Source organism: Canis aureus, chromosome 38 (genome assembly GCF_053574225.1).
Source record: "Canis aureus isolate CA01 chromosome 38, VMU_Caureus_v.1.0, whole genome shotgun sequence".
In the NCBI taxonomy this organism is placed as follows: domain Eukaryota; kingdom Metazoa; phylum Chordata; class Mammalia; order Carnivora; family Canidae; genus Canis; species Canis aureus.
Genome location: NC_135648.1, coordinates 21248928 through 21274226, shown reverse-complemented (window position 1 = coordinate 21274226; position 25299 = coordinate 21248928). Strand labels below are relative to the sequence as shown.

At 47.2% G+C, this 25299-nt stretch overlaps 1 protein-coding gene across 11 annotated transcripts in view; it reads left to right on the top strand.

The window, feature by feature from the left end:
- Positions 1-25299, top strand: part of SRGAP2 (SLIT-ROBO Rho GTPase activating protein 2) — a 233339-nt gene that overhangs the window by 194760 nt on the left and 13280 nt on the right. For 10 of the 11 annotated variants that reach the window (XM_077887124.1, XM_077887122.1, XM_077887123.1 and 7 more), the window contains exons 14-19: positions 2872-2932; positions 8506-8583; positions 9500-9634; positions 11323-11428; positions 21024-21248; positions 24813-24892. In XM_077887124.1, the coding sequence (XP_077743250.1) occupies positions 2872-2932; positions 8506-8583; positions 9500-9634; positions 11323-11428; positions 21024-21248; positions 24813-24892 (685 nt within the window). Of the gene's footprint in view, positions 1-2871; positions 2933-8505; positions 8584-8716; positions 8892-9499; positions 9635-11322; positions 11429-21023; positions 21249-24812; positions 24893-25299 lie in introns of those variants that run through there. The other variant, XM_077887131.1, reaches the window with a different exon arrangement.

Genomic DNA, 25299 nt, shown 5'->3' with positions numbered 1-25299 from the left:
ACCTGGGTGGCTCAGTCAGTTAAGTGTCTGCCTTCGGCTCAGGTCATGATCCCAGGGTCCTGATCTCAGCAAGGAGTCTGCTTCTCCCTCTCTCTGCCCCCTCCCCAGCTCATGCTCTCTATCTGTATCTCAAATAAATAAATAAAATGTTAAAAAAAGAAAACTGTAATAACAATGTTTGCAAACACAAAAAGACTTCCAAAAATTGGAGGGTTGTTTTGTTGTGTTTTGTTTTTAATAGTGGAACCCAGTTTCTTCATTAGAGTATGGAAGGGCTGACCAAGATTCTTTCTCTCGGATTGTCCTGGGCTGACTCGCAGAAGTCAGGGATGGCAACAAGAGGGCAGATGCTGGCTGCTATGGCTGGAAAGCTAGAGGAAGCAGGATGGGCTTGAGGGTCATGAAGATGAGCATTTGGGTCGCTGAGACCTTCCTGACCCCAGCTCTACCTTGGCACACTTGCTACTTCCTTTGGCAGCATCCTGCATTCCCAGTAAGCTTGGGAGCTGGAGGCCATGCCAGCTCTTCTTACAGTCCAACTTCTTCATAAGATCCAGCTGCTTCCCTAATAGTGGCCAAACCCCAGGGCCACAGCTAAAATTTTGAGGATATAGGCAAACCTGTGAAAGGGACAGAAGCCACAGGACCCATGCTGCTTGAGAACCAGTCTCTGTCCTGAACTTCTTATTTTATTTTATTTTTTTAAAGATTTTCTTTTTAGGGGCACCTGGGTGGCTCAATCAGTTAAGTGTTGACCGAGTTCGGCTCAGGTCATGATCTCAGGATTGTGAGATCTTGCGCCATGTTGGGCTCCATGCGGAGCATGAAGCCTGCTTAAGATTCTCTCTCCCTCTCCCTTTCCCTCTATCTCCCTTTAAAAAAATAATAAAATAAAATATAAAATATTATATTTTTTTAAGTAATCTCTGCACCCAACGTGGTACTTGAACCCACAACCCCAAGATCAAGAGTCACACGCTCTACCAACTGAACCAGCCAGGTACCCCTGTCCCGAACTTCTACAGCCCTTCCAAGCTTGGTATAGGTCCCTTTGTTTGATGTCTTTCTTCCCCATAACTGAATTATTTTGTGTTTAGCTGCCATTATAAAGCCCTACTGGTTTTTAGTAATGCTTGGTATGCATACCGGGTAATGTTTGCTGAGCTCCTGGGATGCAGACTGGGTATGTACATGGCAATGTTTGCTGAGCTCCTGGGATAGATGCTAGGTAGCAGTGAGATGTGCAGTCTCAGAGGGAGACGTCCTGGGTTAGATCCAAGCCCTGTTTCTTACCGCCTGTGTCAGTCTTAAGCAACTGTTTCACCTTGCTAAAATTTCATCTCTTCATTTATCAAATGAGGAGAATAATAATACACACCCCATAGGGTTGTTACCAGGACCGATCCATTTAAAGCACCCAGTGTATTCCTCTTTAAATGGTTAGCACTAATGTTCTTGTGCCAATAGGAAATACTCTTCTCCTCACCACCCATCTCCTCCACAATTTGCAGACATCAAATCAAGGCCCAAAAAAGTTAAATGGCAGAGCAAAGGTTGATATCTGGGAGGCCTCCTTCTTAGTTTAGTACCAGTTAATTTCCACTATTTCTAAGAATTGGGTTTTTTTTTCTTTCTTACCTTTTATGCCAAGTAAATACCCTTTCTGATGCTCTCCCTGGTTCATTTAGCTATCCTCAACTGAGATTAATTGAGCACCTACCTTGTGAGAGTATCGTGGCCAGCCATGGAGATCCAAGAATTGACAGTATCTGCCCTGTGGCACATGACATATAGCGGTGGCACATACAAACAAGATGTTCATACCCACCTACAGTTAAGTCACAACCAGGGCTATGGGAGCCACGTGCAAGGTGCTGAGATCTTGTAGACAGGGGCCCTGATCTCATCTGGGGAGTCTGGAAAAGCATTCGTAAGAAAGTGATACTTGCACTGAGACCCTAAGGAGGGGAGGGGGTTCCAGGGTAAGGAGAGCATTCTAGAAGCAGGAGCAGCTCATGCAAAGCTGTGGACAAAGACCTGATCTAAGGAGTAGAAAGAAGGCTGGTGTGGTTGAAATAGACTGGAGGATGAGCAGAAGAAGATGAAGCCGGAGGCAAAGGCAGGATCCTGGACATGCAGGGCTGTGCAAAGAAATTCACAAGAAGTCTTTGAAAGAGGTTAGCCTAGGAAGTGAATTACAGAGTGTGCACCTTCAGAGATCCCCCAATCACTATGTGAAGGAAGGATGACATGGTTTGGAAGATGACAAGGGTGGGAAGGAGATATTGATGTATGGCCCAAGTGGGTAGCAGTAGAGATGGAGAGAAGTAAATGGGTTTGAGAGGTATTTAGGAAGCCGCCTTGACAGAACATATTGATTAATTGATTGATTTTTGGATGGCTGAGGGTGGGAAGCTGGTTTGCAATAAAAGATGATCAGTCGCGGGGATCCCTGGGTGGCTCAGAGGTTTAGCGCCTGCCTTTGGCAGGGGGCGTGATCCTGGAGTCCCGGGATCAAGTCCCGCGTTGGGCTCCCTGCATGGAGCCTGCTTCTCCCCCTCTGCCTGTATCTCTGCCTCTCTCTCTCTCTCTATGTCTATCATGAATAAATTTTTTTAAAAAAATTTAAAAGTAAAAAAAAAAGATGATCAGTCGCATTTAGGACATGATGAATTCAAGGCATCCCTGTGACATTCAAGTAGACGGTTGTGTATGTGCTCTGGAACTTGGAGGACAGGCCAGATGCTTCTTTGAGAACCAGCAGCCACTGATCCAGCTGAGAAAAGTCCCGCACAGTCTGGCCTGTTTTCTCTGACTCTGGGCTATGCCTGTTTGAAGATTGTGATGTTCTGTTTCTCTTTGGCCTTTCAGGATTCCAGCCAGGCAATTCCTCTGGTGGTAGAAAGCTGTATCCGGTTTATCAGCAGACACGGTAAGCAGGATTACAGCCTTGCCCATATTTGTGCAAAGTGGGGAAGAACTTCCAGGAATTCTTTGTAGAGTAAGAATAGTTTGACTTCTCATCCTGACATTCTCAGAAATGGAATAAAAGTCTAACTACATTCACGTAATGTTTGCTACCTCAGAATGGCCACACCTAGACATTGAGAAAAAGACATTCTATGTTTTGACTCAAAATGCCTCAGCCACTTACCACACTCCCTTTTCTAGCCTGAGAGTGGGTTTTGAATTACAGCCGTGATGTGAGTAAGTACAGCTGGTATGATGTGATGGTAGCTTCGCCATTACTCACCATCTTTGCACATGTCAGCATCTCCTGCCACAGTCTGAGTCCTTATGTCACGTGGCCCTCTGCATCGGACAGCTTTGAGAACTCCTTCCGTGATGTTGCACTGACTCCTAATACTATTCAGTGTTTGTTCTGGTGTGCTCTCACCTGGAGCTCAGTTAGTGATAGTTGGTCTTCAAGTTGTCACCACCATTTGAGAGTCTCCAGGGGCTGGTCCCTCCTCAGCCTAAGTCAGGTCACGCTATCTGCTGCCTGGATGAAACTGGGTCTCATAAACTCCATTCCTCACCAGTTCCCAGGCTGGTTGGACAGAATCTAGGGTGGAGATGAATGGCCGCACAAGCTTCTAAGTGTAAGATTGTTTAGGAAGCAAAGATATCTCTCAGCACCATGAAGATTTCTAGGAACTAGGCATCAGAAATTGTTTTATGATGCTGTCTTATCTGATGATAGGAAAAAGGACAGAATGACCTTCTTGCAGCTTGAGAGGTATAGAGGTGATTGCTGGGCTCAATGCAGACATTTTCTCTCCCTTTCTCTTAGTTGGCTATAACATTGCTTGGGTTCATTTTTGGAATAGTAATTATTTTAACATACTTACAATTTATCCCATTCTAATCAGCTACAGTTTTTTCATTGTGTCTCTATTCACTTGAAGTAATAGCATTATAAATCACCAGTCAACAAAAATATTTATCAAGCCCCTGATCAATGCTGGGCACTGTGTTTTCCTATTGTGAAATAGGAAAACAAAAACAGGGATAATATGCTATTCCTGTCTTTATTTGGTTTTATGATGCAGTTGGGAGAAAATAAAGAAGCAATTGGAAAGCTAAATAAAAAGAGATAAGATATAGCCATTCAGAATTGCAGTATAAGAAATTTCAAAAGATAGTAGTGATTAATGATCAAGTAATTGGCAGAGATAAGTCCAAACTGAGTTCCGGGGAGGAAAAGTTATTTGTGTCTAAATGACAATAGGAAGAAGAGAGTCTGAACTCCTGTTCTTTCAGCCATGCATTCTCTTCGGTCATCCAAGAAATATACAGAGAGAGATAGACTGCTCATTGTGTGCCAAGAAAAAGTTCCCGCCTTCGTGAACCTTATATTTTACCAAAGGACAGATAAATAGATGATTGGCTGGTCAGGTAATAAATAAACACGATATTATACAGTGTGTCTGGTGATGGTGAGTGGAATGAAGAAAAGCCATACAAAGAGCTGGAGAATGAAGAGGGGACACTGTTCTAGGTGGGTGGCGTGGGGAAAGACCCTAAGGTCGCTTCAGAGGGTAACATTGGAGCAGAGTCCTAAAAGGAAGTGAGGAAGTGATATCTGAGAAGAGTGTTTCAGAGAGAGGGCACATCAGACACAGAGATCCTTGGCATATGCAGGGCCTGGCATGCAGGAGACCCCGGGTGGCCAGAATGGGGACAGAGGAGAGGGAAGGGAGGCAGATGAAGCTGGAAGCCAGACTCTTAGGGCTTCCTTGCCCAAGGGAGGTGTTTGGATTTTATTGAGTGAGGTAGGCAGCTACTGGAGAATTCAGAACAGAGAGAGCTCTTTACAAAGAGCTGCTGAATGGGGACAAGGCCATGGGAGGAAGGAGATAGCTGCAGCTGCCCAGGGAAGATGTGACCATGGTCAGGCCCAGAGTGGTAGCTGTGGAGGAGCCGAGGAGGGGACACTTCGGGATATTTTGGCTCAAATATCCCTATCACTGCCCCCGCACATGATCGGTGCACGTGGGGACATTTCTGTGGTGTGGCTCTGGGGAGATAGGTGTGTTCACAGGTTGCTGGTGGTATTTTGCAAACTGGCACAACCCTTTTGGAGAGGAATTTGATGATATCTGACAGAACTACATATCCATTTATCTTCTGATCCAGCGGTCCTTGTAGGAATTTAACCTGAAGGTTACACCTCCAACAATATAAAGATACATCTGTTATTTGTTGCAACATCATTTGTAAAAATATTAGGAACAATCTAAATACCCTCACACAGAAGAGTGGTTGGATCAACTATGGTATATCTGAATTCTAGGCAGTTAAAAAAAAAAAAAAGAATGCACACAGTCTCCCTGAAAAGACATGGAGAGATTTCCAGACTATATTATCAAGCCAAAAAAAGCAAAGTGCAAAAGAGTATTTAGGGCATGCTACCTTTTATGTAGAAAGAAGAGGATATAAGAATGTACATGTCTTCTCACTTTGGCAGGAAGGATGAATCCATAAACTAATATTTATTTGATTGCTCATCCACAGGAGTCGGGTGCAAAGAGGGGGTAAAAAGGATGGGGAGTGGGAATGGGAGGGAAGTGACATTTCTCTGAACATTGCTTTTTGTGTAATTGTGACGTTCAGAACTGCATTAGTGTTTCCCATGTTTAAAAGATAAACAAATAAAACAAGGATGTGGATAAAACCCCAAGTGAAATACAAACAGTAACAAATAAACCTAGCTGCAAAACAAATAACATAAGCACACTGAGGAGATGGAGAGAATAGGGGCAGCCTGGGTAGCTCAGCGGTTTAGTGCCACCTTCAGCCCAGGGCGTGATCCTGGAGACCTGGGATTGAGTCCCACGTCGGGCTCCCTGCATGGAGCCTGCTTCTCCCTCTGCCTGTGTCTCTGCCTCTCTGTCTTTCTCTGTGTCTCTCATGAATAAATAAATAAAAATCTTAAGAAAAAAACACACACACAAAAGCTGCTGGAACATGTTCATCTTTAACTCTCTTCATGTTCCCTGGGCAATAGATGTTAGAGTTCCCATTGTGCAGATGAGAATGCTGAGGCTCAGCTGTAAATGGTGCATCAGGGTGATGCACGAAGGCTTAAAGGACAGGCATGCAGGGAATGACAGACTGAGTGACAGAATCGGAGGGGAGAACCCCACCTGGCTTATGCAGAAGGGAGCCAAGTAACATGAGCCGGTACTTTGTAGCAACCATTTCAAGAATTCTCTAGGAGAGCCCCTCTTAGCAACAGCCAGATCCAGTGCAGAGTGGAAGGTTTGTGCCATTTCCAAGTAAGTTACCCAAGAAGAGTGTTTTTCTACTTTTATGGTAGCATGCTCTAAGAGCAAATGAAAAAGGTCGCAATGTGTCAGGTTAGCCATGTGAGGCCTGCCCTGCCTTCTAATGAAAAGCCTACTGCTCTTCCCCTTTACTTCTGGAACCCAGCCATTTATCCGTGTCTCTACTCCCAGAGTCCTTAGATTAGATAGACACTCTTAAGGATTCTGTCTGTTGAGGAAGAATGCGTAGTGATCCTTCAAAAGCACAGGTTTTAAAGGGAAATGGGAACCAGGCCGAAGGATAAGTCTTAGTGTGTCTCAGGCCTGCCGCCTGACTTCCTGTTAACTGTCCTCTGATTTCTTCATGTTCTGGGCCCCTGGGCCAAGGTGGCTTCTCTTTTTTTCTTTTTTTAAGATTTTATGTATTCATGAGAGACACCGAGAGAGAGTCAGAGACATAGGCAGAGGGAGAAGTAGGCTCCCTGCAGGGAGCCCGATGTGGGACTCAATCCCGGGACTCCGGGATCACTACCTGAGCAGAAGGTGGACGTTCAACCACTAAGCCACCCAGGTGTCCAAGGTGGCTTTTCATTGATGGTCTAATCTACTGAAAAGGACCTAAGTGATCCTCTCTCAGCAAACGGTTGGCTTCATCTAGAGCACTGAGTAGCCTGGTCCCCAAGGGGACATTTCCTTCTCCTATACTGTGTTTTTGACAAGTCACAGGGTACGTGGCTGTTTCTGTCAGAACACTTGCTGTTCTACATTCTGTGTTTAAATTACGTTATTTGGCTGTTACATCCCATTGGTAACTAATATGGTATTATTACATTGGTACTAATGGGGTTTTAACATTGCCTGCCATTCTCTGAGGAATATTCTGGAGATTCCCTTAGAGGAGCAGACAACTTAAGTCCTATTACAAGCCAGGTAATTAAATTCCCCCTGCTTGCTTCTTAATATTACTTCAATTGGATTCAAGATTGTAGCCCTGGCCTGCATGATTTATTTACCTTTAAAGGTCTAACTGAGAGAATCCAGTCACCCCTCACCGAGAGGATAGCCCAAGAACAGTAGGCAGTTCTATTTTGTTTTCTTAAAAAGAAATTTGTTTGAGATTTCCCTGATATGTCCAAGTTTTTGATGAATCATGCTGTTACAGAGGAAGTTGGACAAGATGCCCAAGATGGAGACACAGGGCTCCTGAGAAGGGCTGGCAAGCCTGATATGATTACAAATGCCAGTTCAGTCTGACCCCTGGGGCTAGCACTGGATCTCTTACCACCTCTGCAGCTACATGTGTGGGGCTGTGAGCCACATCTGTGTTCAGACTACCAAGCAGGTTCCTGCCCTCTCTGTCCTTTGCCTCTGGTGGGCCCCACCAGCCTGGTGTTGAGGAGTATGCAATTGCAGCTGGATGGCCTCCTGACTCTGGTTTTTATCACCTATATAACCTAAGGCTGCTCATCATTCATCACTTCCTTCATCTGGAAGATGGGCATGCTGGTGACCCTTACCTTAGTGGCTGTTGTAAGAACCAGCTGATTTATTTCTATGAAGGCATTTCTTAGCGGCAATCACTGCACATGCATTATTTTTTTATAATTGTTTCTAGACCAGATTTTCACACCCATCATCCTACCGCAACATCCATGCACGTTTGTCTTGGGAGTCAAGCACCAGCAGCTAGCACGGTGTCTAGCAGCACTGGCTATTGACTGTGATCACTTGCCTTTTCCTGTCCTCTCTCTTTCCTAAGTATTCAAAACGTCGTGCACTAGAAGAGCCAAATAGTATTTGAACAGCCAAAGCAAGCATTGTATCTCAGACCTTATGAAACTCCTCCAGTGGTGTCTAGTGGCCTGCTTGCCATCCCCCTAGTTCCCATTCCTGGCCCTGGGTGATAAGTGCCAGGGGTCACCTCACATCGCTTTGCAGATGGGAACAGAGAGGCAAAGGCAGGGGAAGGAAACTGCTTCTAAGTCTCCCTCAGAATCAGACATGGAGCCGGATATAGACATCTATCCCCTTAAATCTTTGACTCTGTGCTTTCTTTACGCCTTATATCTGTTCCGGTGACTTCTCCAGCATCCCTGCACATGCTTTCTTGTTTGGCCTGAAGAAGAGAGACGGTACTTAAATGCACACAAATGGAGGACATAGACATTCAGCTAAGCTTGGAGCTGTGCTTATGACTTTGTTTCTTCTCCTTGATCACTTTTCCCTGTCTTTCTAGGACTACAGCATGAAGGAATCTTCCGGGTGTCGGGATCCCAGGTGGAGGTGAATGACATCAAAAACGCCTTTGAGAGAGGTAAGGAAACAGGCTTAAAGATGAGACCAAATGTGTGCCAGCCTCCTGAGATATTGGCTTCATCCATCCTCCCCAGAGAAGTACCCAGAGGTTACCAAGCCACTTGTTCAGCCTGACACCTACTCTCTTGTAGACAGTCTTCCTCAAGATGTACAGGGAGGTGCCAGGGCACATCCCAGCCTCCTTCGTTAGCCCCATTCATCCTGCCTCTCTCCTGCGGATGATCTGTCGAAACCCAAGAAGTTAACTATGATATCTGGGCGGTTTATGGCTTCATCCAGAACCCTCGGTGGCAGTTAATATCAAGGCTAATGCGCCTGTTCATCGTAGCCCATTTATTATCTTGTGGGCTATTAAGGTAATGGGCAAGCTTTGGCAATTTCCGTCACTGTAATGGATATATATAGTTTCAATTTGAGGTTGGTCCTATCATTAAATCTAATTACATCTGATATGAAATTTTCCATAGGGAGCTCCACCGTGATTGTTCTCCTGTAAGTAGGTGTCCTTTGTTGCAAGCCAGGAGGGGTGAGAGCCAGTCAGAGGGACTAGCCTCCTTGGCCTCATTTTCCTTCCCTAGGGACTCAGTCCCAGCCTGGCTTCATAATTCTTGTGAGAGGGCCAGTTGCAGTGTCTTACCCCAACCCATAGGGAATGTCCCTGAGCTCGTCTGGCGGAAGTGAATTTATCCTAATGGACCCTTGTTGCCCTCCTCTAGCCTTGGGGCCCCTGAGCCTAAGCAATCTTTGCTTTAGTCTTGTCTCTGGTCTGCCCTACTCATGACCACCATGCTGGGCAGTGAACTGACAGACTCAGGAGGACTCAGCTCACTCCTGCCCTACCACTTGTGCTCCATCCTATGTGTTTTTATCTCCCTTGTTCTCTCTTTCCTTTTTGGGGGGCTGCTTATCCTCAGGAGAGGACCCCCTGGCTGGGGACCAGAATGACCATGACATGGACTCCATTGCTGGTGTCCTGAAGCTTTACTTCCGGGGGCTGGAACACCCTCTCTTCCCCAAGGACATCTTCCATGACCTCATGGCCTGCGTCAGTAAGTACATCCTGGCCTCAGACTGGCTTCTAAGCAAGAACACCTTGTCTCAACAGACAAGAAATTTCCATGGGGTCTTTTTATCTCCCATAAGCTTTTCAATAATGTGTTTTTTTTTTTCTTTTTCATTTTCCTCAGTGAAGTTTCTCCTCCTTGTCTTTAGTCCTTTAGCCCCTGGTGGGGAGGGAGGGAGGATGACTTTTCAGTGAGAGGCTAGGACCACAAGACAGCTTTCTGATTTGCCTTAAACTCCTTGCTTTGCTGGGCTTTATTTTTCTTCAATAAAATATGTTTCTATTCATATATAAGGCACAGTCTTTTTCAGTTCTTGGAAGCTCACATATTAGTGCCTGTGCTTTTTATGATATAAAGGGGAGATATTTTTTGCTCATTGCTTTATTTTTTTATAATTAAGATTAGAATTGATTTTTCATAAGATTGATTGATTTTAAATAGGGGGTACAGAGGGAGAGGGGGAGAGAATCTTAATTAAGCAGGCTCCATACCCAGCATGGAGCGCAATGCGGGGCTGGATCCCATGACCCTGAGGTCATGCCCTGAGCCAAAATCAAGAGTCAGACACTGAACCAAGTGAGTCCCTCAGGTGCCCCTGCTTGTTGCTTTAAACATGGTGTGGCTTACCTTCTAGATGTGTCAATATGGGTTCTTTTAGGAAGAAAAGCCCTCTGCACATTTAAATATAACAATATGATGTTTTCCTAGAAAGAGATAGTCTCTACTTTATCCTTTTCATAGGTTCCTGCCTCTTACTCTCAAATTTGGGGCTTGAAAAGCTAAGGCCATTTAGTTTAGCTCATTATCCTGAAACACCTTCTCTTTTGTTTTCTATGGAAATGTAGATTAATACCAGGTCATCCTGGGAATAGCCCCAATGGAACGGTGGCTCCAGAGGCTGGAGAAGGCAGTGCTGGTCGCTGGGGCTACCAAGAAAGTTCAAGAAACCTTGGCTGCCCAGTTTTCTCCTTGAGACAGCCTCCTCACCCACTGCTTTCCACTTCTTTTTCATAGAACGGCACTCATAGAATATGACAGTGTCCACATGGCACACTGTAGTAGGGAGGCTGGCCACGATGGAGGCCACCAGCCTTACCTGTAATTGATCTGTCCAAAGCACAAGGGACAGGAATCCTTGGGTCTCCTCCCCAGATATTACGACTTATGCAAGGATCTGCCATCTCTTGCCTCTGGCCACGTTCTGCTCAACCCCACTGCAGATAAGAGAGGCAGAAGATAAGCCAGACCTGTCCAGAGGATGAGGTGATGCATGTGTAGAGCGAGCAGGACAGGACCCACACCACCTGTCTCCCACCCCACATGTAGATCCTCCAAAGCTGGATGTTGAGCTGTCTGCCATAGCAGGTTTTTGGAGGTTGTTTTAATAAGAGAGTGGCAGGTGCTTGGAGAACATCTCCAACCCTTTCTGAACCCAAAGAGCATATTCCTTAAGTCTTGCATCACTAAGCACCTGGAGCCCAGCATGTGCCCTATGGCAGCAGTCCTGCCCCAAGGAGCCACCGAGATGGATCTTCTTGCATAGTGCACCCGTGCTGTGTGGACTTGACCCGGCCGCTGTCTGTGTAGCACCTGCTGGTAGGAAGGGTCTCCTGACCATTACTCCTGCGGATCTCAGTTGTGGTGAAGGATAACGCTTGGCTTTCTTCTTTCAGCAATGGACAACCTGCAGGAGAGAGCTCTGCACATCCGGAAAGTCCTCCTGGTCCTGCCCAAAACCACTCTGATTATCATGAGATACCTCTTTGCCTTCCTCCATCAGTGAGTAGACTTCCCAGTGAGCAATTGGACCAGGTGTTGGCTTCAGCCCTTGGGCACCTACATATAGAGCTATGTCAGTTCATCCAGCCCAGTAGATATTTGTGGAGCACCGACAGGGTGCTGGGCACAACTGTAGGCTGTAAGAATAGATGAAAAATTAGAGACAAGAGCCCTATACCATTTAACTCACATTCCAGGGTAGAGACAGACAGATAACAGATATGTCAGATGGGAATAAGTGCTTAGATTAAAAAAAAAAAAAGAAGAAGAAGAAGAAGCGTAAGTTAAGAAGTAGAGTGCTGAATGGGATCTGAATGGGGGCAGGAATGAAAGAGGGAGAGCCGCTATAGAAAGCTGCTCAGTAAAGGCCTCTCTGAGGAGACCGTGTGAGGGCAGCAGCCTAAATAGAGTGATGTTCACAAGAGATGTTCAAGGCTATCAGGCCCTGAGAGTCATGGTCATAATGGATCTGGATTTGGGAAGCCACTGGAAGCTTTTAAGCAAAAGAGTGATAAGATCTGATCTCTCTATTTTTTAAGCCCACTGACAGCTTTGAGTAGTTACCATCGAGTCTGTGAAGAGAAGCAGGGACACCTAGGCAGAGGTTAATGTGAGGTCTCAGCCATGGGCACTAGGGGCTCAGACAGGGTGGTGGGTGTGGGTCATGAGGGAGGGTGACTCACCCACCTCAGTGGGACCGGGTTGGGATTCCATTTCAAGCATAGTGTTAGGGTTGACAGGACTTCCTAATGGGGACGATGTAGAGTGTGAGGAAAGAGAGAAGTTCTGAATGTTTGGCATGAGCAACAAGGAACTAGTGACTCCATTGTGGAGTTGAGGAAGACAAGGTATGGAAGATAGAATTGAGACATCAACTCAGCCATGTCCATTTGAGATGCCTGTTAGGCCTCCAAGGGGAGGTTCTGTGTGGGCAGTGGGACATAGGAGCCTGATACTCGGGAGAAACCCAGAGTAGAGATATGAGTCTGGAGTCACCATGTCCTGATATTTTAGCTGGTTACCTAGGGAGTGAAGGTAGCTAGAGAAGAGGTCTGAGGGCCAAAGGGGCCCTGTGCTTGAGTGGAGCATGGCTTCCCATCCGAGCAGTGTGTTCTTGCCTAGGGCAGGCGCTGGGTCCCCATAGGCTAGCAGAGGCAACAAGCAAGGACTTGTGGAGCTTGCCCCATGGGCACCTCTGTCTTCACGTTGCTTTCCCTGCTGAGGCTCCCTCAACAACTGAGAGCAACGTGAGGGCCAGCTGAGGCCCATAGATGTGTTTCCTTTCAGTCTGCTGTGGCTTGAAAACATTAAAACATTTAAATGTGAGAGGATTTTACTTAAAAAGATGTAGATTTTCAGCTCCTCTCGAAAACACTATCAGGTCTGGCAATGATGGGCATGCATTCAGCAAGATGGTGGTTCCCTGTGGAGGAAGGACTGCTGCCAGATGAGGCGGGCCCTCCCAGATACTCCCTATACCAAGGCTGAGTTTAGCTGCCGTTGATCATCACTCTTGCTTCCTGGGTTTTCCTCTAGTAGAGAAACATTTTGCTAGCTCAATGATTCTATCAAAAGAGAAAATAGAGACCCTAGCTAACACAAATTTCTTTGTCTTCTTAGTCAGTTTGGTCTTTACTTCACAGGAAAACAGATTTAGTGGCCATCTCGTGAGCTTCAGCTTGCTTATGAGTTCATGGTCAGCCTGGCCCTCTAGGCACCTAGGTTAGCAGCCCCTCTGGAGACCTTGCTGGGGCACCCACGCCATCCTTCAGCCTTGCTGCTCACCATGCAGAGCAACAGAGTGTCCTGGCTCTGCAGCCTGCCTCCTCCTCATGGCTGTGTCTGCTCCTTCCATCAGCCAAGCCCTGACTGAGCACCACAACTTTGCCTGAGTTCAGAACCCCTCGTGACTCACATAGGGTGTTCATATGCTATGCATTTGGGGCTGATAAAAATGGAAATTCTGCAATGACTCTGGACCTGTTCAGCCCCTTGGGGCCACCAGTCCTTGTCTTCCCTCACTGATAAGACACCTGCCCTCAAAGGAAGCCTGGTCTGCTCCCCCAGGCCAAGAGCATGACGGTGGTGGATAAAAAGGTGGGGGAGCAGGCTGGTCCTGGGCATGGGCCTGTTTATAAGCACAGTGGCCTCGTTCTTTGCATTGTCTTCCTACATTGTCTTCCTGCTAAGTGAAGGTGGCGGGGAACTCGTGGGAGAGGAGGAACAATAGAGTGAGCATCATGCAGAGCTGGAGATGGTGGCCACTATTATAAGAAATGTGGGAATTATGCCAATCCAACAATTACTTTTGTTTTGTTTTGCTTTTTCGTCTGGTTAAAAAATGATATATATCCTCATCAAAGTATTTTGGGGGAAAATGCAGCCTTAAGAACTGCGGTGTCTCCTAAAACAATAAATGGAATTGAGGACACCGGTGATAGAGAATACCACATCTGTGGGAAGATGACTGGTCCTAAGTGTACACTTACCAACAGATGTGGCAACAGTTGACAGTTAGCTCCTGAGAGAGACTCTGCTGGGCCCAGATTTCAGGACTGCTCTCCTTTGTTGTGTCCTGGGGGGTGTATACTTTATTTCTGGCTATGGTCTTTCTCTTGGGTTGTACACATCCTTAATCTCAAGGAGCCAAAAAACTAATATGTATATAAATGTATGTGGAACTCCTTACACAGACCTGGTTCTATATATACACACATATATGTGTGTGTGTGTATATATATAGATAGATAGATATAGATATATCTAGAGTCCTCTAGAGTGCTCGGTCCACAGCATGAACCCCGGGTATGTGCCCATCCAGCGGGCCTTGTTAGTTATTAATATCCTTTCTAGCATCTGCATTAACTACCTATTTCTGTGTAACAAATTATCCTAAAGTTTAGCAACTTAAAACAAAAAGCAGAGATCCCTGGGTGGCTCAGTGGTTTAGCGCCTGCCTTTGGCCTGGGGTGTGATCCTGGAGTCCCCAGATCGAGTCCCACGTCGGGCTCCCGGCATGGAGCCTGCTTCTCCCTCTGCCTGTGTCTCTGCCCCTCTCTCTCTATGTCTGTCATGAATAAATAAATAAAATCTTTAAAAAAAAAAAAAAAGCCATTAAGGATCACCTGGGTGGCTCAGTTGGTTAAGTGTCTGCCTTCAGGTTGGGTCATGACTTCAGGGCCCTAGGATGGAGCCCTGAGTCAGGCTCCATGCTCAGCAGGGTGTCTGCTTCTCCCTCTCTCTACTCACATTCTCTCTCTCTGTCTCTCTCAAATAAATAAATGAAATCTTTAGAAAAACAAACAAACCCCAAAAGCATGAATTATTATATCACAGTTTCTGTGGGTCAGGAATGAACAGTGGAGGTGCAGTACAGCAGGGGGCTCTCTGGCTCTAGCTATCTTGGGGTGGCAGTGAGGGTGTTAGGGGCAGTGCTGTAGTCAGCCCTAATGAGGAGGATCTGCTTTCCAAGCTCACTTTGTGGTATTGGCAGGAATCGGTTCCTTGCAGGTTGCTGGACTAAGGATCTTCCTAGCTGGCCGACTGTTGGCCAGAGGCCTTTGTCAGGTCTTCACCATGTGGGCCTCATCGTAGAGCTGCTCACAACATGGCAGCCAGCTTCCCTCCTAGCCCATGAGTGAGAACACCCAAGAGAGTCCTTGATAACCTAGTCTCAGAAGTGACATCCCATGCCAACTGCCATTTTCCATTTACTATAAGTGAGTCCCTGAATCAAGTCTGCACTCAAAGGGAGAACGTTACACCAGGTGTGAATACCAGGAGGCAGGGGCTGTGGGGTTCATTTCAGAGGCTACCTACCACAGCCTGTGTGCTACCCAGTGAGTGTTTGCCCCCCAACAAAGCGTCGGTAGCTCCCCTGTCCATGGCTGACTCTGCTGCTTGCCTTTTAAAACCTGCTTTCTCCACATATCAAACAATATTGTCTTCTAGGCTCTTGATCATCAAGTGAGGTCCACAGAGCAGCTTCATCAGCATCATTTGGGAGATTGTTTGAAGTACGGAATCTCAGCCCCTCCTCCCCCAAAGACCTAAGAATCAGACTCTATATCTTAACAAGGTCCCCTGACAAGTCTCATGCATATGAAAGTTTGAGAAGCATTGCTCTAAAAAAAATAATAAAAAGAGGGGATCCCTGGGTGGCTCAGTAGTTTAGCACCTGCCTTCGGCTCAGGGTGTGATCCTAGAGCCCCCGATCGAGTCCCGCTTCGGGCTCCCTGCGTGGAGCCTGCTCCTCCCTCTGCCTGGGTCTCTGCTTCTCTCTTTCTGTCTCTCATGAATGAATAAATAAATAAAATCTTTAAAAAAAAATAAAAAGAGAGAGAAGCATGCTCTAGGTCCTCAAACACTGCACGAAGGCGTGAATCAGGGCTGCTTTTTTTCTGTGATTGAGGTGCCCCCAGTGGCTCTACAAAAGTGGAGTCATCCTCGAAATCTCAACAATCTCCAGGGGCCTCCTAGTTTGGAAAGCTCTGTCTGGAGCTTCTTCTGACTTCACGAGGGGTGTTTTGCCTTCCCCATGCAGATGGACAAGTAGAGTTGTGGTTGGGTTGACTTGGAGATCCAGAACTGCTCATATACTTATTTATGCACTTATGCAAATGTTTTATGAAGCATTTTCTGTGTGCCAGGCCCTGTTTTAGGAGCTGGCCATCTCAGAGTACACCAAGCAGTCCAGGTATCTCATGGTGTCCCTTTGGAGTTTATGTTCTATACGAAGGAGACAGATCAAACTAATAAGTACACATACCCTGTATCAGAGAAAAAGCACTCTAGGGTAAGACAAAGCAGGCCAGGGAACCATAGAGTGCCGGGGATCAGGGTGAGAGTTCGCTTTTCCTGCAGAAAGCCTAATATGGAACTTGATTCCAGGGCCCTGGGATCATGACCCAAGCCAAAGGCAGACGCTCAACCACTGAGCCACCCAGGTGCCCTGAGAGCTCACTCTTTAATATATGGCAGTCAGCAGACACCTCACTGAGCAGGTGACAGCAGGCCTTAAAGTAGGAGGAAAACCTGGAGAGGATGGTGCCTCAGAAGCCATGTAGAGAAATGTTGGGAGGAGGTCATGAAATCAGAGTTAAAGGTGATGACAGGTCAGCTAAGAAAAGGGCTAAGTATTGTGTTCACAACAGGGAAAATACCAGTGACCCTGAGGAGTATTGTCCTGATGGGGTAGAAGGGGCCAGACCCTGATGCTGTAGGCTTAGGAGAGAAGGGGTACCACCAAGGGGTGAACAGAATGTGGGGGTCCATGCAGTGGGATGTGTTCAGTCGTAAGCAGTAATGGGGTGCAGAGGCATACTGCAACACGGATGCACCTTGCAGACATCCTGCTGAGGAAAGGAGCCAGTCCCAGAAGCCCACATGGTTGTGAGTCCGTTTATCCACAGTGTCCGGAGTGGACAAATTAGTGGTGATGGGAGATTGGCAAAGCCAGGGCTGGAGGCCGGGGAGCATGGGGGGTGGCTGCTAATGGATCTGGAGTTTCCTTTCGGGTGGTGAGAGTGCCCTGGAACTAGGCAATGGTGATGGTTGCACAATGTTGTGAATATGCTAAATGGCACTGAATTGTACACTTTAAAATGGTGAAAATGATCAGTTTTACAGTATATATATTTTACCACAATAAAGAGGGGGAGGGGGCAAGAGAGAAGTTGTATTAGTCTGTTCTGGCTGCCATAGCAAAATACCACAGACCAGGTGACTTCAACAACAGAAATTCATTTTCTCACGGTTCGAGAGTCTAAAAGGCCAAGATCAAGGTGCCAGCAGGGCTGGTTTCTGGTGGGGAGTCTTTCCTTGGCTCGTGGATGGCCATCTTCACTCTGCGTCCTCCCGTGGCTTTCCTCTGTGCACACACAGGGAGAGCTCTGGGGTCTCTTCCTCTTCCTATAAGGACAGTAGTCCTATTGGGTTAGGCCCCCACCCTTATGACCTCATTTAACCTTAAGTATCTATCTCCTTAAAGGTCCTTTCTCCAAATACAGTCCCACAGGAGTTGGGGGGAAGAGTTTCAACATAGGAATTTGGGGCGGAAGGGGCACAATTCAGTCCATAACAGAGGGGTGGAGATGAATCAGAGAATTAGACAACAGGTATGGACAACTCCCAGATAGTCTCATCATGAAGAGAAAGAGAGAAATGGGACAGTATTTTGACATGGATGTGAGGTTGAGGGTATTTTTTTCAGGTGGCCAGTATTACTGCATGTCGGTATGCGGGTGGGGATGACCCAGTGGAGAGGAAAAGCTAGTGATGCAAGGGAAATTGCTGGACTAATATTCTGGCTGGAGAAAGAGGATGGAGTTCACTGCAGGGAAAGAAAGGCAGAACACGAGGGCGCAGAGGCAAGTCCTGTGATAGATGCGGGGAGCACGAGGATGCTGACACGCGGCCTTAGAGGTAAGGGGAATGACAGGACGCCTTTGAAGGACCATCAGAAAAAATCAGCCAGAATTACGTTTGACTTCTTATCTCTTAGAGAGCTTTTGGGAAAGTTGGGGAAGCCCGTTAAGTCATGGATTTATACAGGGACATCTGTAGTGTCTCCTATTGGAAAAGCTTTTGAAGGCCTGATGGATTCTCAGCCCCACGATTTGCCTGGGGCCATGGTGAATAAGACAATTTCTCTTCATCCCTTTCAGACCTAAAATCAACCCTGATGCATTCATTTCTTATCCAAAGTCTGTTGATTGTTGCCAAATCAAACCCCTGGGGCCTCTGAAGCTGAAGGTTTTTAAGTGAAATGTCATGTATTTAAAACAGTCTGTCCAAAGCTTAGCGTTCTCCCTGAGGATTTAAAGTTTCGATTTGGGGATCTAGAGTCCTGGGCTTGATGATGTCTGTCAGAAGAAAGTGGCTGGACTTCTATAAATCAATTGCTGGCAAAAAAATAAATAAAAAATAAAAAATAAAAAAAAAAAATAAAATAAAATAAATCAATTGCTGGCAAATGTTGGCAGCCCTGCTTCCCATCCCCTGACTAGAATTGAGGGTCCTTTATCAAGAAGCAAATCAGATATTATAATTACAGAAAATATGGATTGAGCACCACCTCCACCTATGTGCCAGGCACAGTGCTCAGAGCTTTGCATATAATACCTCATTTAAGCTTTACAGCAGCCCCACAAAGGAGGTACTAAATAAATCTCTTACAAGGAAGAGATTTAGAAACTAGAATACTATCCTGGAACTGGTACGTTATGGGGCCAGGATTCAAAACCAGGTCTAATTGACTCTCAAATTCTTGGAATGCTTTGTTTTTCTTTTTTAATTTAATCGAAGAGACAAATGCACGTCATTAAAAGGTAAAAAGTCCGGAAGAGTGCATGATAAAAAAGCAAGTTTCCCACACCAATCCTGATTTTCTCATTCCTCCCCAAACCTGTGTTCCCAATCACTATACTGAACTTCATTAAGATACACAAAAGATGAGTTTGACTCAATTAGAAGAATTCACTAATATTATAGATAGAAGCTATAGAAATATAGTACAATTCTTAGAAGAGATGACATTGTACAAGTCGACACCAAAACAATTTTAAAGAGGGACCTGTTACCAGTGTTACCTGTTTTGGTTATTTCTTTAAAAATAAAAATCCAAAATTTGAGTTCTTATACTGGATACAGAATTCAGGGCCTTCATGGATTATTAGCACCATTATATTGTATATAAAATGATATGTATCTGAATGTGTACTTGTATGAATTTTTCTGGGAGAGAATCTCTAGTTTTTGTCCAATTCTTGAAGGAGGCCGTGACCCCTAAATAGTTCAGAACCACGGCTTTAATCCCTCAACCTAGATGTTCCCATTGTAGATTGGAAGAGAGAGAAGAATGCCGGTTTATATTTCAGTGGGAGTAAGAAATGGCACTGGTTCATGAGACCCCAGTCCATGAAGATGTGGCCTCCTCAAGCCCCTGGTCATTGCAGCCACCTATGAATCAGACAGCCCTTCCCTTAGGAAGCTTGTCAGAGTTGCCCATCTTTCATGGGCCTTTGACTGGGACTCTCAGAACTATATTTTGTTTCCCTCTGACTGCCAGCCTTCCTAGAAATGCCTGGTTTTCTTCCATGCTCCCAAATATTGTTGGATCGCGCCAAAGAACCAGAACCATCCTCCTCCTTATCCCTGCTGGGGTTACCACAATAATTATCTCTCCCGTCTCCAATGTTTGCTTGACCAAGAAGTAGACTTGGAAACTTCTCCCAGTCTTTTCTAAATCTCGGCTCTCTTTTAACTCAGGAGCCAGTTTATAAACTTAAGGTTTGTAAAATTCAAACTTTAAGACCCTCTGTGAAGCAGTCCAACCACTAAGATCCATAGCCTCACCCCTCACTGGCCTCCTTGCATTTGACTAGGTCCTTGAGAAGAATGATTCTCAACCATGACAGTTTTCTCCCTGTGACAGCTGTTCACATCCATGGTACTGCTTCTCCAATGTGGACAGGGGACATAGGCGAATCTGAGTAGAGGAGAGAACCATTGGGTTAGAGAGAGCCCAGCTTGGTCATTTGAGTCTGGGTGTGGAATACACTAGAAATGAACTCTGTCCAGTTCTGAAGAATACCTACTCTGATGAAGACAGCTGGGTCTCAGGCCTCTAGTTCAGCATCAGAGGGCTTTGGTTTCTCCTCAGATCTGTCTGAATCAGGTGCTGGGAACCTCTTGCTAATGCTCATGAAGGAGGCAGAACGCCTTAGGAGAGCTCACCGCTCTGCAGCCTAGGGCTGGGGTCTGGGGGCAGACATCCAGGGCTGGCCGAGCCTTCAGCCCCAACAAACAGACTGGTGGGGGCTAATGAGGCCTAGTGGCTCACTGAAGGCTGGGGTCCTTGACCAAGGTTGGGGGTGTGGCCAGAGCAGCTGCTGGCTGAAAGTGGGGAGTTCCCAGGATAAATATCCAATAACAAAGTCAGATTGCATCCAGAGGAAACCTGTGCAGAAACTGAGCAGCATGCTGACCTTTTCCTGAATAAATCTTGATTGTAATAATAGAGGATTTTATGAAAATGAAAAACAATTACATTAGCTGTTCCAGAAAGAAATTCACTTGCTTGATGGACTGCAAAAGCTAATTGGTTGGCAATTTTTTTTAATAAGTCTAGAGCTTAGAATGGAATATCCCTAGTAATTTGATTATTTTGCTCTGCAAGAAGGTGCACAATGCACAATGCCTGTGTCTTCTGACCATATTATTATGAGGGCAGCCTGAGGGTGTCCATCTGCTCTGGCAGCTTAGTGGGTTGGTGTGTGGGAGCCGTCTCAGCCCTCAAAGTAATGTGTTCTCAAGTCAGGGGAGATCTGGCGGAGAAGGTATGGAGCAGGGCTGACCATGAGGTGGCAAGTAGAATTCGAATGCGGAGCTGACAAGAGAGAGGTTGCTCCTGAGTGACCAACCTGGTGGTCATTCTCTTCTCCACCCAGACTTTCTAGAAGGGCTCTGAGGCCCAGAAAAGCAGGTGGCAGTTTGTGGAACTTGTGCTCTTGTTCTTGGCAGTGCCTCCCACGATTGTGTTTTCTGGGCATTCATGCGAGTGCTCTCCAGCTTGCCCTCTTCCCTTCTCGTCCAGTTTATCACAGTTCAGTGAAGAGAACATGATGGACCCCTACAACCTCGCCATCTGCTTCGGGCCCTCACTGATGTCGGTGCCTGAGGGCCACGACCAGGTGTCCTGCCAAGCCCACGTGAACGAGCTGATCAAAACCACCATCATCCAGCATGAGAACATCTTCCCAACCCCCAGGGAGCTGGAGGGCCCCATCTACAGCAGAGGAGGAAGCACAGAGGACTACTGGTAGGGGGCTCTGGGCTGGAGAGGGGGAGGGCATCCCCAGTACACACCGGTGTGGCAGCCAGATGGCCAAGCGAGACCCGAGGGAAACACCCAGATCCTCTCAGCCTCCCACTCCCAGGCAATGCAAGCTGCCAGGATCTGGGGGTGGTGCTGGCAGTACCCCCACCTCGGCCTGACCTACAGAGTGCCACTTTGTGCCACCTCCCTGGGGTTTTTTTTATGAGTTTTTAGTGGTGAGGAACATTCTGGAAAATAATGACAACAATAATAGGAGTATTAATAATCTCCAGGAAAGGAAAAGGTAGAAAGTTGTATTTAGAACAGCCGTTTGTCAGTGAACAGTGTCTGTCAGGCTCCTGCTCTGTGGTGTGCCCTGTAAGAGACACAAGCCTGGATCCCAGAAATAAGAATTTCTTTCCTCTTGTGAAGAGTGTAGACATGAGGCATAATTTCCTCAGTGTGGGTTTGTACACTGATAATTGAGAGTGATCACAGAGATTTGTGAAGAAAAAAGGGGGTAAGCTCCGTTTTCGGCGGGGTAGGCATACTTCCATCCTAAAGCGAGTTGCAGTCCTACTGGGCAAGGTCTTTCGTGACCTAGCCTGGGAACAGAAGTATAAAAGGAATCCCTAGGGCACATCTTTACTAGACCCTCTGTTGGACAATTGACAAATGACTATTTCCATGTTGCAGGTGCAGTCACTGTAACCTAGAGAGGCCGGTGACGATCCTAGGCCATCATAGTGGTGGGGATTCCAACCCCAAAGGGTCTTAGTACAGGACACCATCCAGGACCCCTCACGACACCCCAGGGTACCGCTTACAGTGTCATCTTCCCGTCAAACACTACCTCTCTCTTTCACCCCCTAATGTCCCTTACCTCCTCCACCCCCACCCCACATGCCTGTTAGCCCATCTTCCCCCTCGAGTGGTGCTTCAGCCTGGGCTGAAAACCTCAGCCAGCCCAAATCAGATTCCATCTGAACTCAACATCTGGAGCCAGTTCAGCAGCCCCATTGCTATCCACTAGGGTAGGGGAGGACAGCAGAGGTATCTACTTAATTAGAGGCCAGTGAGTCCACGCCTCTCCCTGATGGCCACAGAAGGAACCTCTTGCCTGAGGAGTGGAGACTGTGATATTTGTGTGTCTGTGCATATAAAACTACCACGGACACCCCTGGGTTGGGTCTTGACCGCTGTCCTGCGGATCCCAGAGGCTGGAGAAACTTATGCTTGCCCCTCGGAGAGAAAGCTTTTTGTCACTGCCAGATGGTTGGTGGGGACGGGGGAGGTTGTTCAGGTCTCAGCCTGCGAGCTGAGGAGCTCCAGGGAGCTGTCCTTGTGCACATGACCGGGAGAGTTGGTTTCTCTCTCGCTTGTGGGTTAAGAAGCTGTGCACTAGGGTTCCCAGTGCCTGCTTTATGTTCCTTCCAAAGCGTTTCCTCACTTCTCAGACATCTCTGAACCGATCCCAGGACACAGAGCCCCCCACGGCCCTGGTCCCCCAGAGTCGTTGTCGGGGTGGCTGGCAGGGGCAGAGACGGGGGCACCTTCTGCCAATTCTTGCCAAAGCATCTCCACCCCCGCTGCTGTTTGTTCTGCATCCGAAATTTATTAGCAGCCTCAGGAAAAACCACAAGATTAGTCAGGGAATGTTACTACCACAGACTGGGTGGGAAGCCAGAAGCACCCAGGGATCAAGAGTAGGTGACCTTGGGTAAGAAGGACCATCTGACTGCTGGACTCATACCCACACTGAAGGCTCCCAGCCTCTCTTCTTCGGGAAGAGAAGTGCCAGTGAAGCAGGAGATAAGATAGATGAAGGAGCAGGGGAGGGGGTGGCACAGGGGATGCTAGAGCCTGAGAATCCTGGAGGATGGCTAGGAAGAGGGAGCTCCTAGCTGCTTGGCCTCCCTGCCGCTGTGGAGAAGAGAGGCCCATCCCACTTCACCATGCTTCCCAAGCCCTGATGCAAAAATTCAGTTTCCAAGGGCTGCCTGCTGTTGGGCCGGTTGGGCTTCCTCAGACCGCAGGCATCGATGGGCTGAGGTGTTGCTGAGGTGTGCCTGCGGGACAGCCTAGGAGCCTATCACTAGAATTGGCCTTAGAGAAGCATCATTTTGCCTTTATGTTAGAGCAGGAGCATTCCAAGTGGGGTCCTTGGACCAACAGCACCTACGTAACACAGGACTGGCTAGGAACACATACACTCTAGCTCCGCCCAGCCCTTGAGAATTAGAAAGTCTAGGGGTGAGGCAGCCCACTTTTAACAAGCCATCCAGGACTCCCTGAAGTTTGAAAATTGTTGCCTCGGTGGATGGCCACGTAAGTAAACTTGGAACTCTGGAGGGAACTGAGGTTCCGCCTTGTCACCCCACCCTTAGGGCCCCAAGGGGCTCTAAAAGGTCATGAAACTCCGCAGAGGGCTTTTCGGCACAGTAAAGAGTGAAAAAATGTGCCCATGTTTTTTGATAAGGAGGAATCCGTGTTGATGTGCTCCCAGGATATTCTCTGGAGTCTGGAGAAGCTCCTTGGAACTGACTTCTGAACTGGTCCCCTGGTCTTTGAGGAGATTTTCAGAGTGAAAGACCCATCCCCAGGGGAGGGAGAGGCTATAGGCTCAAAGGTAGGAACCATGAGGCCAGGTGGTGGATGGAGGAGGTGATAATGCTTCCGTAGAATTGCCTGGAAAAGCTCCCTTGTTTTTGTCTGTTTCTCAGGAAGTCAGAACTTCCTGGTGTCCATCTCCATCCACTCTCATGTCCACAAGCCAGGAGACCAGGAGTAGAAATGTCTTTCCTAGTAACTTCCCTGGCCATTTTCCATTCTCAACCCTGGATGATTTTAGACTCTGAACTGTTGAAGAACTTGACTAGCTTGCATGTCCTGCCCTCTTGCAGAGTCCAGCCCACGGCAGGCTCTTCTTCTCCCTCTGATTTACCTCCCATTCTCTCACCCGTACACAAACCAAACCACAAAGCCTAGAGACAGAAGCAAAATGAAAAAGAAGGGAAGGAAGGCCACTTACTAACCAGTCCGTCATGTCTCTGGATCCTCACTCAACTCTGTGAGGCATACAGACCACTATCCTCAATTCACTGATTAGGTGGCTGTGGCTTGAAAGAGTTTCACTGCCTTGCCCAGGATCACACAGTTACCAAGTGTCGGAGCTGATTTTCAGGCTCTGTTGTGTCCCATGCCAAGGCCTAGTTAGTGTTCTCCTCCTCATGCTCTGTTCAGGGATCTATTCACCTCAAGAAACAGCCCCAGAGAATTTGAGTTGTTCTGTCTTTTCGAAAAGACTTATTTTGTAGATTCAAAAGGAGTTCCCTCTGTCTCAGGATATTCTAAGTCCCAGGCGGTCTCAGTTTTTCAGCAGGGGCTAGATAGACTGGAGAACCCTGGGAGCCTTGTCTTTCACCAGCATTGTCTGTAGTGAGCAATTAGGATGTAGGGAGCGGGAGATGGTTTTCGAGCCCTTGCTCCAAGGAAGCTGCTTGAAGGAAAAGACAAGAATTTGGTCAGCGAGGGCTGAGGTCCCCATGACTCTTGGTTCTGTTGCAGTGACAGCCCTCATGGAGAGACTACCTCGGCTGAGGACTCAACCCAGGACGTGACCGCAGAACACCACACGAGTGATGATGGTACGGGGCCCTGCTTCCTGGGCAGTGGGGCCACCGGGGGTGAAACGGAAGGGAGGGATCATGTAGCCTCTGCTGCCAGTGCTCCTTCCTGCTCAGCAGCCCCCTGAAGACAGGCAGAGGGCTCTCCTGTCTCTAATTTTCATTGCTTCCTTTCCTTGGAGAGATAGCCCACCTCCCCAACCAGAATGGTCTCTATGTTCAACCAGAAATGGAGAGAGAGACCTTTCTGAGCCTTTCAAGCTTCTCGCCTCAACTCCCTATGCCCCTCACCCGCCTCCTAGCTCCTTGTCTCGCCTGCCTGTCTTGCTTGCATTGACGTTGGTCCCCTCTCACAGCCCGGACTCCTGCCAGGTAGCTGGAGACCAAAATCAAGGAGAGCTCATTTGAAAAAACTGTAAGCCTGGGCA